Source organism: Bombus fervidus, chromosome 6, assembly GCF_041682495.2.
Source record: "Bombus fervidus isolate BK054 chromosome 6, iyBomFerv1, whole genome shotgun sequence".
In the NCBI taxonomy this organism is placed as follows: domain Eukaryota; kingdom Metazoa; phylum Arthropoda; class Insecta; order Hymenoptera; family Apidae; genus Bombus; species Bombus fervidus.
Window position 1 is genome coordinate 9,012,525 of NC_091522.1, and position 13,460 is coordinate 9,025,984.

The window sequence follows — 13,460 nt, forward strand, 5'->3', positions numbered from 1 at the left end:
ACCTAATTATTTCACTTTGTGACTCTGAATTGTAAGCTTAGGGAATGATGATCCATCGCTTGGATTACTTTCGAAAATTAGTTTAAATGGAGTGGATATTAATAGGGCATTGCTACGTACTGTGGTTAATTTCTCGAGCAGTCGGTTCGAGTGCTTTTCTATGTTAGTTATTAATTCTCGACCATCGCTACCGTTACGCGTTTACTGAAAATATCGGCTTGCTTTTAGAGGTCGGTTTGTGACTATTCTAATAAAGACACGAGTTGCTACGGTCGAAAATTTTATACGTATAGCGTGTAGAAAGGAGAGGTAAAAAAATAAGCTGAAAGTACATGGAACACCGCCTCTTTCCTAAAAAGTTTAATTTAGAGGAAAAAGGAAATTCATATTGAAAAATTTGTCGCGTATATATGCGTTATATTAATAAAATAAATAAAGACGGCGTAAATAAAATTAACAAAACTAAATATACTTTTACACATTAGACAAATTGATTTGGTTATATTCAATTTTTACTTCTTTCATCTTCCAGGTTTCATAAACCTTGGGAAATCAAAATTGAAAAAAATTGTGGAATAGTTATGAATGTCCCCACTATGTTTTAAAATCATTCATTACGTCAAATGTTTGGAAGTTTTATTAGATAAGTTGAAAATAAAATTTGAAAGTTTGTCAGGGACTCGGATTGCCTATGGTGGGCTAAATATTGATTATCACTACTTGCTCCCTGTAACGGATAGCGTTGGTTTAAGATAATTTCTCGGTATCAATTTGACGTACAATAAAGGCAGTTGCTCTTTTTCATTGTTTTAAGTATATATACATGTTTTTAAGTATACATGAAAATTATTTCACACTATCTGAAATAACAATTTACATTGTATTTCTTTTAAGAAAATTCGATTTTTGTAAACGCACGGTAGGGCGTTTGTAAAAATAAATTGAAAATATACAATAAAATTTTTTTATTCCAATCGTCGTTAAATCGAGTTTGGAAACTTGTCAAGTGCACACTTTTTATGAATAATTCCAAACTGAATAGGAGGGAATAATCAGCAAACCACTATCCTACATATGAAAATAAATAAATATATGTATAAAGTAAAATTTTTTCGTCAAAACTCTGTCAATTTAACAACTGTTTCGTTAATTTAAAATTATATCCCGTCCGATTCGTTTCAGTTTTAACTCTTTCGCGGACAAAGAAATTCAATGGAAATGTGCCAACACAAACACGAGATAATTACGAAACTTCATCCACGTTATGAACAAATCTTTTGAAAGTAATTTAATTTTCGGAAAAGTAAAAGGAATTACTTTGATACACGTGCATCTCACGAATTTTCAAGTTCTGTGTACATATTGTATTATTTATATACAGGGTGGTTAATACGAAGTGTTGCAACTACTCATACGTTACTGTATTATTATATACAGAAAAATGTAATATTTTCTTCTTCATATTTACAGATAAAAGTTAATGTAAATTACACATATTATATATTTTCCACCACTCTAATTTTTCTTTCCGTATTTCAGCTAGACGCGCGAAACAAATCTTTCGCTGCATAAATTTCTAATTGTTCAACCTATTAAACATAATAGCATGTATACTCACATATGCTCAAAAAGAAAAAAAAGAATGATTATTTTTTATGTATGTGACGCAGTATTACATGCGGCAGGGTTGCGTGGCAGTGATGTCGACTACTTGGATAGCAAGCGTGGCGATTTTTGGCGCTCTCGTACTACCAAGAGGTGGTTACTACTTTAACGGCTCTGGTCTCCTTGCCTGCGACCCTTTCTTCGCCAGGGCTTCCCTTCGGTATTTTTTAAATTCATAATAATAATCATTAAAAATATTAGCTAACTTGACAATTAATTTATTGAGTACAGTGTCGTGTACTAAATTGTAAATATCATCCTTTGTACCATAAATTAAACAAGCTAAGGTAAGATTTAATCTATCTATTATAGCTTTTTCTCTCCTTTGGTTTCAATTTTTTCGCATTTTATTCGCCTTATCCATGTTTACTCGTGTCTTTATACCTATCCCTCTTACTCTATTTATCATTTCTCATTTTTGAAAAATTGCTTTGTATAAAGGAACGAAAATTTATTGCGTTCTTCCTCATTTTCAGGATTCTCGCGTGCTGTTGTTTTTATTTCCCTACAACGATGGTGCTGATGTACTGCTACGGTTCAGCCTTCCACGTTAACAAACTGCGCCTGAAAAGGGTGGTTTGCGTTAACACCCCGGAGGTCGTTAGTGGAGGCCATATGGAGAGGGTAAGTCAAGTTTGGTACTACTCGAACCTCCAATCAATAGGCTCAATTTAAAAAGAGCTCGGCTGACAACAAAACCGCGATAGCTCGCTTAACGATTCATCAAATTGCTTGATGCTCAATCAGACATAATACTTAATGAAATGGCTCTACAGCACAGCCTAATCTCAATAATACTTACGAGTGAGAGAAAATAAAACTAGTTTCTCGGTAAATAACACTTGTCCCAAACGATTGCTGATCCAAATAGACAGGTAATTGAACATTCTTACCGTGTAATGCATACGTAGGTCTGTGATGTAATATTCTTTTTGTATGTTGCAATGTTTATTAGTTTCATTGATAAATAAAAACTACAAAAAAGTACGATAAATTATAAGCAAGCAATTTTAAAATTCAGTAAAATCAATAGTCCTTTGATGACCATTTCGCAATAACATGTAGAGATCTCATTAGGAATATTTCAAATTCTAAAAGTACAATATACTCGTAGTAAATTTTTTAATATATTCTAAAATGTTATTCTGTAATATATATGTCGGGTTGGCATTGGAATGCGGGGCGTATAATGAATCTTTCTATGAGTTGACCATCGTTGTTGTTACCAGATGATATTTATCGAATCGAATGTATTACAAAGGTTAACAAGTGATAGCGGTGATTGAATAATCGAGATGTCAATGACGATGAATTTAGGTTCGATAACGAATACACGGTCAACGGGATGACGATTGCGATTTGGGACTTGACGTATTTATTCCTTGGACTAGTCGGACTTATCGGATTGAGAATCAGTCCAAGTGGAACTGCCCTTATGTATTCCTCTCCGTACCTCTCTGTATTTCTCAGGTCAATCTTTGTTTTTAAGGAGAGTTATTCAATTACTTCATACCTCTGTTAGGTACACGTCCCTTCCGTGACCGTGGCTACGTTCAGTGTCCCGTTATGTCACTTCGAGCCCAAGCCCACTGTCACAAACCTCGGGCAAACATGATTGATTGAATCATAAACAGCTATTTCTCATTTTTTATTATTTAAGTACGGCTATAATAAAAGGTCTGGACTAAAGTATTGAGGACTTTCCCAAACATTCGAAAAAAAAGGCCCCGATGTCCTTTCATCTCCGACATATATAGTTACATTAACGTAGAAACATAAATATCAGTTTTATAATATTGTTTTATACAATAATGTTTCATTTTTATTTGTATGCGTATAAATATCTAGCATTTATTTATATTTGATTAGAACTACTAGGATAATTAGTACAAGGGATTTAGTTTAACTATGTGTGTACAGAAGAAATTCCAGTAAACCGGAACGTGCACCAGTATTTCCATAAGCACGTGTATAATCGTTATGGCATACTTAAGCGCATACTATTACATATTATTATTGTTATGCGAGCGATTCACACATCTATGCATAGAAGACGTAGCTTAATTTTAGCTGTTAACATTTTCTACGTTTTACATAATTTATTCTATTCTCTACATATTCTGAACTGTCAGAATGATCAACATAACATGCTCGTAATTTTTCATAAATTTTGTAAATTTGTAATGATGCGTTTTGAGAAATTCGAGTGTCTTCTTATAAAATATATGCATAAAGACTTATGTTTTACTTTCATTTGCACTTTTACACGTTTCGTGCATGTTTTATACAGCATTACAATTACAACCATAGCACTCAAACATTGATGCAATGCTCTCCGCGATATAGTGAGATCGTAAAATCCGTTGGGTGTCAAAGTTACGTGTTCCAGCGTCTGGATGAACGAGTTGACAGAAACTTGAGAAGATAAGTGTTGGAAACTTCGGTCAGGGCTACATGATCTATACCTTTAGTTTCTGTTCAATTCCTATCACAAGGTAGAGATCACTGCGAGCGGTTCTAAATGTCAGTGAATCAATCACTTCCGTTACTTCGTGCTTTAAACCTTAAAGCCTCGCTACGCCGTGGAAGCTACTGTACGGTAAACAACAGTCCTATTGTATAAATATCGAGTTTTCTCAAGTCGTGAGCAATCCCGACTATTCGATTGCTCTCAATTGAATCGTTCCCCTGTTAGAACAGTCTGTTAATAACTAACGCGTGGATCGTCGATTTTCACGAGGTTGATTGGCCCGAGTGTTTTATCCACGATTTGTGTGATTTTAGCCAATACGCACACTGTCAATTATATGCATTACGATATTAAATATAACGCACATAAAATATGTACAGAGTGTGGCCGAATAACATGTACGAGCTAACGTATGAGACGATTCTTTATGAAAAGATAAGAACAAAATATGTAATAAAATTGTTTCATTTTAGACTGAGTTTACGAGAAACTGAAGTTTGAAAATTTATCAACTATACTATTTTTAAACGTGAAATGACACCGTTTGGCGGGATGAAAATGAAACACCTTGAAACATCATTGAAATATTCCTGCGTGCACAAAGGGAAATTTTTTACTATAATTTGCTCATGATATTATAATGAAAAATATAAAAACTTGGAGATGTATAGGCGTATTAAGATATTCCTCATATTTCCAGATTCTAGTGTAATATATTATACTTTTAGTCAGAATTTTGTAGTTGCTTTATAAATTTTTCGTTCTCGAAATTTTCGTAGAAATTTATTGTGCAGATGTAATGAGAAGAATGATAAATGGTCGGATGTAGGCAATTATACGTATGTGTCAAATTTCTGTAACTATATAGCGAATATCATAAATGGTCATCAAGGGTAACAGTGAGAACATGTGATATTGTTCTTCCAGTAATGTGAAAAATAATTAGCATCGGTAGATGAGAGTTCGTAATCGACCGAAAATCCACGGGTCATTAGCTTCTTTCCTGCATACACTTTCAGAAACGTATTCACCAAGGCCCCGAGACATCGAAGTAAACTAGGCTAAGTGCGCGACACCGCTAGAGCTCGGAATTATTGGAAAACTAAAACGAATTCAGTTCAATGAGTCAGAATTTGTTCGTAATTTCAAACATTACCCTTATCTATATGATAATATATCATTTTATAATTTAAAATCTGTATGATAGATTCTAGATCTGTATTCTAATTGCTCTCATTTACTTAATTGTTACATACATAATTGAAGTTATATTAAATGGTTATGTTTAAGAATGTCATTATTTGGGTATCATTTAAATATTATAGAGTTAAACGAAGCGAATAATTTCTCTATTAATTGTATTATCCGCTTGCTGTTGTTTCTGTTTGCTGTTCATCTGCATTATTACTTTGTAAAACTAACTTTATGTAGCAAATGTTTGAAATGTCGATCAGGAAGCAGATAATGACAGTACCCAATCCGATAACGACAAATATTGACAATAATCGATTGCGTGTTAATCCCTTAAGTTATTAGTTTAAAACTAAATCGATCAATCATCAACTGTTGCTTCCTTTTTTCAAAAAATTATCACAGCCCATTGTAATTTCTTCTGCAGTTTTTTGATTAATTTAATCGAAATCACTTATTGTACGTTAAACTAATTTAATACTTTGATTTATGTTGTTTTATAGTCAAACGTGTTATTTTAGAAGTATATTCGAACACGTAAGAAAACAGAGTTTCTCTTTCAAACTCTAAATTATGTTAATATTTTAATCACAGAAGGCTTGTTTTACTTTCAAAGTAGTTCTTAATTGGTCTCTAAGCGCAGGATACACTAACTTTGCCATAAAATTTGACGGAATTTTATTTTAATAAAAATACCCTTGTTATAGAATGTACGAAGACTTCTGTGGCTGATTATATACACTCACTGCTTCTCAACCGTTGATATTCCGTTCTGGAGAATTCTGTTTTGTTTGTCTACGTTAATTCTTTGGTGACGACCAGAATTCGTAATTAATACTGGAAAAGAGTTACTCAGCTACGTTATATTGTATTTTAGAACCGCTAATGAATATCTCTTGGTTAAATAAAACAAACACCTTGTCTTTAATAAGTGGTTCGACGCGTACATTAATGTTAAAATGTATAAATGTGCTAGTTGAGGAGTGTGTCTTTGAATAATGTATCGTTTGAGCGTTAAAGACGCTAAAAGTATGTCTATACATTTTCTATTTTCTAGTTACATAGTTGAATTATTTTATGAATATATTTATTTTCTTTATTTTATAGATACAAAAAGACGAAGAGCTTTTTAACAACTATTATAATTATCAATTCAAACGTAGTTGATATTAACAAAATTAGGACTAAAACTTTCGAAGCAATTTCCTTCAATCGTCATTTTGTTTTTGACTGTCTCTATTCCTACGAAGCTTCTCAATTTTCATTTGAACGTTAGAATGTTTTTGACGACTGATAATCGGCATATCTGAGCTTCCACCTTTGTTTGTCAATGATATTGATTGATTGATATCGTGTCATATCTGCCTTCGATATTCCATTGACAGCGACACGAGCTTGTAAATGAATATTTTTTCGGTCGTTGTCCAGCCAAGATCATTTTTAGCTTAGGTTATTTGAAATGTACGTGGTTAAATATAACAAATTTCGACTTTAATTAAAGGATAATGATCGGATTGTTTCATGCTTCAACATAAAGAGGATTCCAAAGACATAAACTCTTTCGAATTAGTTACATTACAGTGAATAATTCGTCTCAGTGTGAATCACGCTTCAACATTACAATTTTCCATTGATTAGTCCCACGAACAAAATCTTTATTAAACGTAGACTTTCACTCTAATTTTATATATTTTGCTCGGAGAACCGCAATGAAGTGTAATATACTACGTCATAAATTTTTATTTAATCGTGTAATTTTTGCAAAGTATCGTATCCGCGTTGTTGAACAGTTTTTAAAAGATATAAAATTTATCTTACTTTAATCGTTCCAAAAAATTTCATTAAAGTGTAGATCATCGAAGACGAACGTGTAGCAACCAGTGCATTAAAATTGTGCATATTCTTCAAATAGAAGACACAGTATAGCTTTACACGAACTTTCTTTAAAATTTTTTTTTCAAAGGAAACTTCAACGATTACCCGTACGGTTGGTTAATGGAATACGTTTCGAACAGCTTATTTATAAGAAAGTCTACCTCGTACTCTTCTTCCATCGTTCTGTCTTCCTCCCTTTTATGGCCCATAGCTTCAATGTAGGTCAATGGATGCGGGAATGTCTTCTAAAGGCGTTCTCGAGACCACGGTCGTGCCGATGTGTAAGATTCTGCATGGAAAAGGGAGCAAGCTTGCTGTGCGCGTGGTTACCTAAGAGGGATAAAAGAGAACGTTCGTTGTCGTTTCAATAGAAACTATTAAGCCGTGACATGCATATACTGTCGATTATCGTATAATTCGTCAGTTTTACATATATACACATTCGAACTCTTTACCATTCTTTATCTGTTTGTAATTATTCAATCTTGCACGTCGTTAACGCAGTAGACTATAGATAATCGCCGATTAATATATTACAATTTTTTGGTACATTATACGAGCTTCTGAGAAGTCAAACTGAACAAATTTCACTTCTTAGCAGTTTCTCAGTTTCATTATATAAATTATATGTCCGATTCTTAAACACAAAATTATTTAAGATCATAAGTTTTGAAAAATGCTTGCCACATCATCGCTTGTCTCTGCTTTTCTATTTGTGTCTTCTGAATAATTTCGAACTGGCTCAACAAGATTCGACAAATCAGTTTTTATGTTTTACGTTGTTTCTGATAATTTATATTTATCGTTTTAACGCTATATTCTTTAACTGTTTTAATGAATTCTAAGGAATTGTTCAAGTGACAGACGATTAAAGTAACGTGTATACGTTAGCGATAACGTACTTTCAAGGGTCATCGAAGGCACTTAACCCGACGATATTTCCTAGAATTTATACGTAGCAGAAGCCTTATGTCGTGTGTGGCCGAGAATGCTTGCGAGAATGCGCAATCTGCATGCCCAAGAATGGTTACTGAATTGAAATTTTGTAGACACCTAACGCCACAGGCTAGGATTTTTAGAAGATATACGATAGAATTTAGTGATAGCAAATGGTTGGGCTATTGGCTTAAAGAATAGCAACATCCTTTTTAGAGGATTCGCGACTTACTTTAAGAAGAACTTACTGTAAGAAGACTGTGATAAACAACACAGCATTTATCTTAGAACTTTAGAACGAAATGTCTAAGTAAATTGGTCACCAGCTGTCATAGAAGAGTATCTAAAGAGAATATACTTACGAGTTAAATGATGAATTATGAGTAAATGCAATTTCTTACAATATATAAACCAGTGAAGTACAAACCCACTCTATTTTGTTAAAAAGTATTCGTATATTTCAAAATAAACCGATTAAAACATAAAAGCATATATCACACTTTGTATTTGCTCTTTTAATAAATTACTGAATGTGAATTTTCAATACTTTTAATGTTACAGAATTGGATATTTTCATTTATCGCTAACGCTTATAAAAACACCGGATAAATTATTATTCAAGCGTATTATTATTTCATATAGCTTGTTGAACAAATTGGAATATATAATGAAAATATTTGTATGTTCGCATTATTGTTACATCTATAAAAAATACATTGATATTCAAATCTCTGCGCGCAACATATAAAAGAAAGTCATACACTCTATTAAGTTTTCCATTAAATGAAATAACCAATATTTATGAAAACGTTGTATACATTTTCATTATTATCTGCTCAGATATACATTTTACACATATCATCGAACGAATCGAAATCCACGATGGAAATATATGTATACTTCCATCTGTAAAAAATACACGAGCGTTGAAATCTCTGCAAGCAGCTATTTAGAAAAGATCATGCACTTCATCAAGAGTTTTTGCATCAAATAAAATAACTTGCGTATGAAACTATTTTTCATATTTTTGATCATTATATATTTAAATCGCAACATATATATGTGTCTAAAAATAGATTTTGTATATTTTTTTACTTCGTTTCTACCGTAGAATCTAACGATGTAGCACTTAACTTTTTACTTTTATCTCATGCCTGGATGCCTGTTTGAAACGAGATCTAATCCGTCACCCGATTTAATCTTTCGATCTTTAAGAACCGAGAGATTGAGATATTCGTCGCGGTCAGTTAACGACTACTATCTCTCACGATCAGTTGCAACTTCTTTCTTATCACCTACACAATCTGAGTTTTCTTTTCGTTCTTGAGTTTCGCCCTTTTTTACTCTCGATGAATCGCCACTGGCGATCTGGATAGTTTCCAGAAGTTTTAAGACGTGCAAATTTTCACGACATTATAAAACAACAGTTAGAAATGCTTTATTACAATCGCTGAGATAAGCTAGGTATTATAGCTGGAACCTAAATCCGAGAAATACTGGTGCAGACCAGATTTTCTCGTCAAATCCTGAGGAGATGCATTTTTTGGATTTAATTCTTCGCAAAATATGATTTTCGAGTTTCAAGCTTAAATATACCGTATGCGATTCGTTATCGCGAAATAATTGCACAACGAAGTTAGATAATAGAAAATACATAACGCGTTGCTTTCATGGAAATATGCGATTTCAATTATCGTAAAATCGATACTAGAACCGATTCTAGGGCTGTTTTGTTTGCAGAAACGAAGATTTTCGCGTGTCATTGATTCCGCTTTGAATTTGGATTTGGCTTCGAGTCTAGAATTAGGTTAGCTTAGGTTAATGACGCATCTAATAATCGTCTGCCAGATGCACGTTTCCATGAGGAACAATGGGACAAAGGGACACTTGAAGTAATAAAAACTTTTTTTCGGCGCATCAAACGACTGTAGGCTCAGCGTGAAAGTCACTTACCTTTTCGTGCGGACAATTGCCAGATAATGCAGCGAGATAAAGGTAAAAACTGCTTCTGCGTGTTCATGGCCTTATCCGAGAGCCTCTGTAATCGGCAAAAGCAATATCGTAGAAATGTGGAGAATACAGTAAAACTTGCAATGAGAATTGTTTCATCTTTTCAAAAACCTTCGTAGCAAACATTAGGAAAATCCCCACATAGTCGTTGTTGTCTAGTGTTATTTTGTATATGTTTTGTAAATTACCACGCTTTTTTATTTATGAAAACAGCGACTGGTTACTCAGTGACTACCTTTTATTTAAAGTCTACCGTATCCTTTTTTCTGATCTTGATGCTGTCTATGGTTAATCAAACAGTAACATAGAAAATTAGAATTATCAGGTGGATAATTTCAGTTGAAATCTAAATCTGAGATGACCGAGCGAAATCTGATCTATAAAATCATTTACAGTATTTATCGAACCAAATAACGATTAATATAACAAGAAAACTGGACTATAAGTAGATAATAATGTAGCAGTTAATAACAAAACGAACCGTACGAAAAATGTTAAATATGAAAGTTATAAATGAAGTACTGTACTTTGTAGTTCAAAATTCATTTAAATATTCTACGGTTACAGAACAAGCGAAGAACACGGAACGTTCCGTTCAATTTCTTCCTCTTATTATTTCCGCTTTTCACCTCATCTTTCTCCCGCTTATTGTGAGATAACGAGCTGGAACGAGCCCGATGAGGAATCAAATGGAATCGAGTCCGTACATTCAATTCGTGGGCGTTCTGCAGGATAGATCGTCTTCTTCTCGTTTTTTTCTTCCTTTTGTAACCCACCGCATCGTTTCTTCTCATTAGCGTAGGGCTTCCCATTCTTCGGTTTTCATCTACCGCTATCTCGAGATGATAGAAATTTAAGAAACGCATCACTTTAGAAATGGTTTTCGATATAGCGGCTTTAACTCTCCGCTGTTATGGATTATCATCGGCGAGGTATCGTGGAAATACAAACTACGGATTTTTCACACTGCTAGTTCGTTCAATTTAAAAAGTATGACTAATTATATTTCGAGCTTTTAAGTTCAAAGCTGTGAAAGTTGTAAAACGATCCATGTTGAATGTTCGAATCGTAGTTTGATTCCCTCGGAGACGAAAGCGAAGAAACGGAAAATCGTTTTTATTTACGAGCAAATCTTGCGCAGGATAAAGTTGTACACGCGAAATAGTGTGCGTATTTTCTGAAGTATATCGCAATTTGTCACTTTCACTTTGCAGATTGAGCATTTCTTTTAAAGTGTTTCTCATAGGAACGCATGGAAAAGTGCGCTTGAAATTTTCAAATACCTCTACAATCTTTTCTTCTCACTGACATTTGTATATTTTATCTTATTTGAACTTTTATAACATTTTTATATCATTTACGTAGGAACATTTTAGTTTCGTAACACGCATGAACTTTTACTGTTTATTTCTAAATGAACGTCATTATGCGTGGAATGAAACATTTACGAAATTGTAATAGACATTCAATGATTACGTAACGTTTTTGGTAATATATATACAAATACGAATAAACAAAAAATAATTTCGTTTAACCAGCGAGACGTATTATATATCAATCTGTTAATTTGAATTTTATTGTATATAATCAGATTTTTATGCAAGCATGGAAAATTTAACGGTACAAAAATTCGCAGATCCTTAAATATTCAAAGTAGAGTTCTCGTTATGATATTCAATAGGTGAAGTAACGAAACGAGGTTCACAATATCCAATTTTGTATGAATCAGAAACGTGAGGAGAATAATAAGAAATTTGTATTCTTACAAAAATATGTTTATCGTTCGCTGGATGTATCCTTTTCTCTGAAAGCATCGAACTTTGCGTTGCCACTTCAGTTACAAACGACCCAGTTATTCGTTATGCAACGGTTAATCCTGGGCTCATTAAATGTTTGAGATTCGTTTCTTCATATTTACAGTATTTTTAAATTGATGCGGCGCAGTGTTTACAGTCGTAAAACTTCGATGACGTTTTCAAAGCTAACTGCTGTGTTTTCGTTGAAATCCTTCATCTCTGCCAGGCTGCTCTGTTCAATATTCTCTTTAAACCCTTTAACACACCAGCCTTTTCATACTCGTTTTCATCCTGAATTTTTCCTATACAGAAGTTTATTACATCCTTTCGTAAATCAAAGTTTTTGGTTTCCTATGGGATTAATCCTTTGTGCTCTTTATTATCTTTTAACAAAGACATTTTATGCTATTATGTTACCTAAGAAGTGTCCAGTTACACTTTAGGTAGGAATACTTGCAAAAGAGATTGTTTCGAACTTTCCAAGTTTATTCCACTATAAAGATATCAGTATAAAGGTATAATTATTTAGCTAAATTCGTATAAAGTATTATTCCAGCATAAAAGTTTGTAAACACAATAGCTTTCAGGTAATAGAAATTTAATAAAACTACGTGCCCTTAAGTATAAAGAAATAATTCTTAAATACACGATAAAAATGAATCTTTCACCTAAAGAACTCTTTGCAACGGAAGTGGTGGAGATAGTCGTCGCAGCCTTGTAGCCATAATGACTTTGAAGACGCCGTTAATGGCATAGGTAAACTTTATTTACCTCCTTATAGCGGAAAGCTTTTGTAAGACGCTGAAATCTCGCGTAACCTGCAAACGAAAATCACAGATATATTTTCATTATTAGAAGAAAGAATGAAAAGATCGAATTTCCTGTTAATGTCGGTTTCCTTCTATGTTAACAATTATGTCGTAGCGTTTTAATCATACAGAAGCTATCTGAAACATTTTAGTTCATAATTCCGACTCGAGTGAAGGAAATTATTCTAAATGAACTCATTACGCTTGACGTGTGTTGCATGTACAATGTACTTAAATCAATTTCTTTGTTAAATGTTATATATTAACATATAGATGGAGTAATATTGTACTTCCATATCCGAGCACAGAATATCTATGGATTGTTAACAATGTTTATCATACCTTTGGATATATTTCTAAAATAAAAAAATATTTTAGAGTTATAGAAACAGTAATAATGATATTTTTTAAATTAAGGAAGTAATAGAAAATATGTTTTCCTTAAACTTGTGATGTATCTATATATGACACGTGTGTATTATTTATTAATGCATTGTATAACAAAATCTATAGTCTCAGATTATAGATAAATAAAGCAATATGATTTGTATAGAAATTATTAAATTAGCGTTGTTCGTAAAATTATGTACGACGAACATGGTATAAAGCGTAAAGTTTTCAAGTTTAATATGTTAGCAAAGCGGAAGAAAATACTGAACTCGTATACAATTCGTATACAACTAGCATACAACTTTTAGGAATAGTTTT

The 13,460-nt window shown here is 32.9% G+C and overlaps 1 protein-coding gene across 5 annotated transcripts in view; it reads left to right on the top strand.

The window, feature by feature from the left end:
- LOC139987931 (trace amine-associated receptor 9) overlaps positions 1–13,460 on the top strand; it is a 117,814-nt gene that overhangs the window by 69,394 nt on the left and 34,960 nt on the right. For 4 of the 5 annotated variants that reach the window (XM_072004757.1, XM_072004756.1, XM_072004758.1 and 1 more), the window contains 2 exons: positions 1,671–1,825; positions 2,142–2,289. In XM_072004757.1, the coding sequence (XP_071860858.1) occupies positions 1,671–1,825; positions 2,142–2,289 (303 nt within the window). The remainder of the gene's footprint in view (positions 1–1,670; positions 1,826–2,141; positions 2,290–13,460) is intronic. The other variant, XM_072004760.1, reaches the window with a different exon arrangement.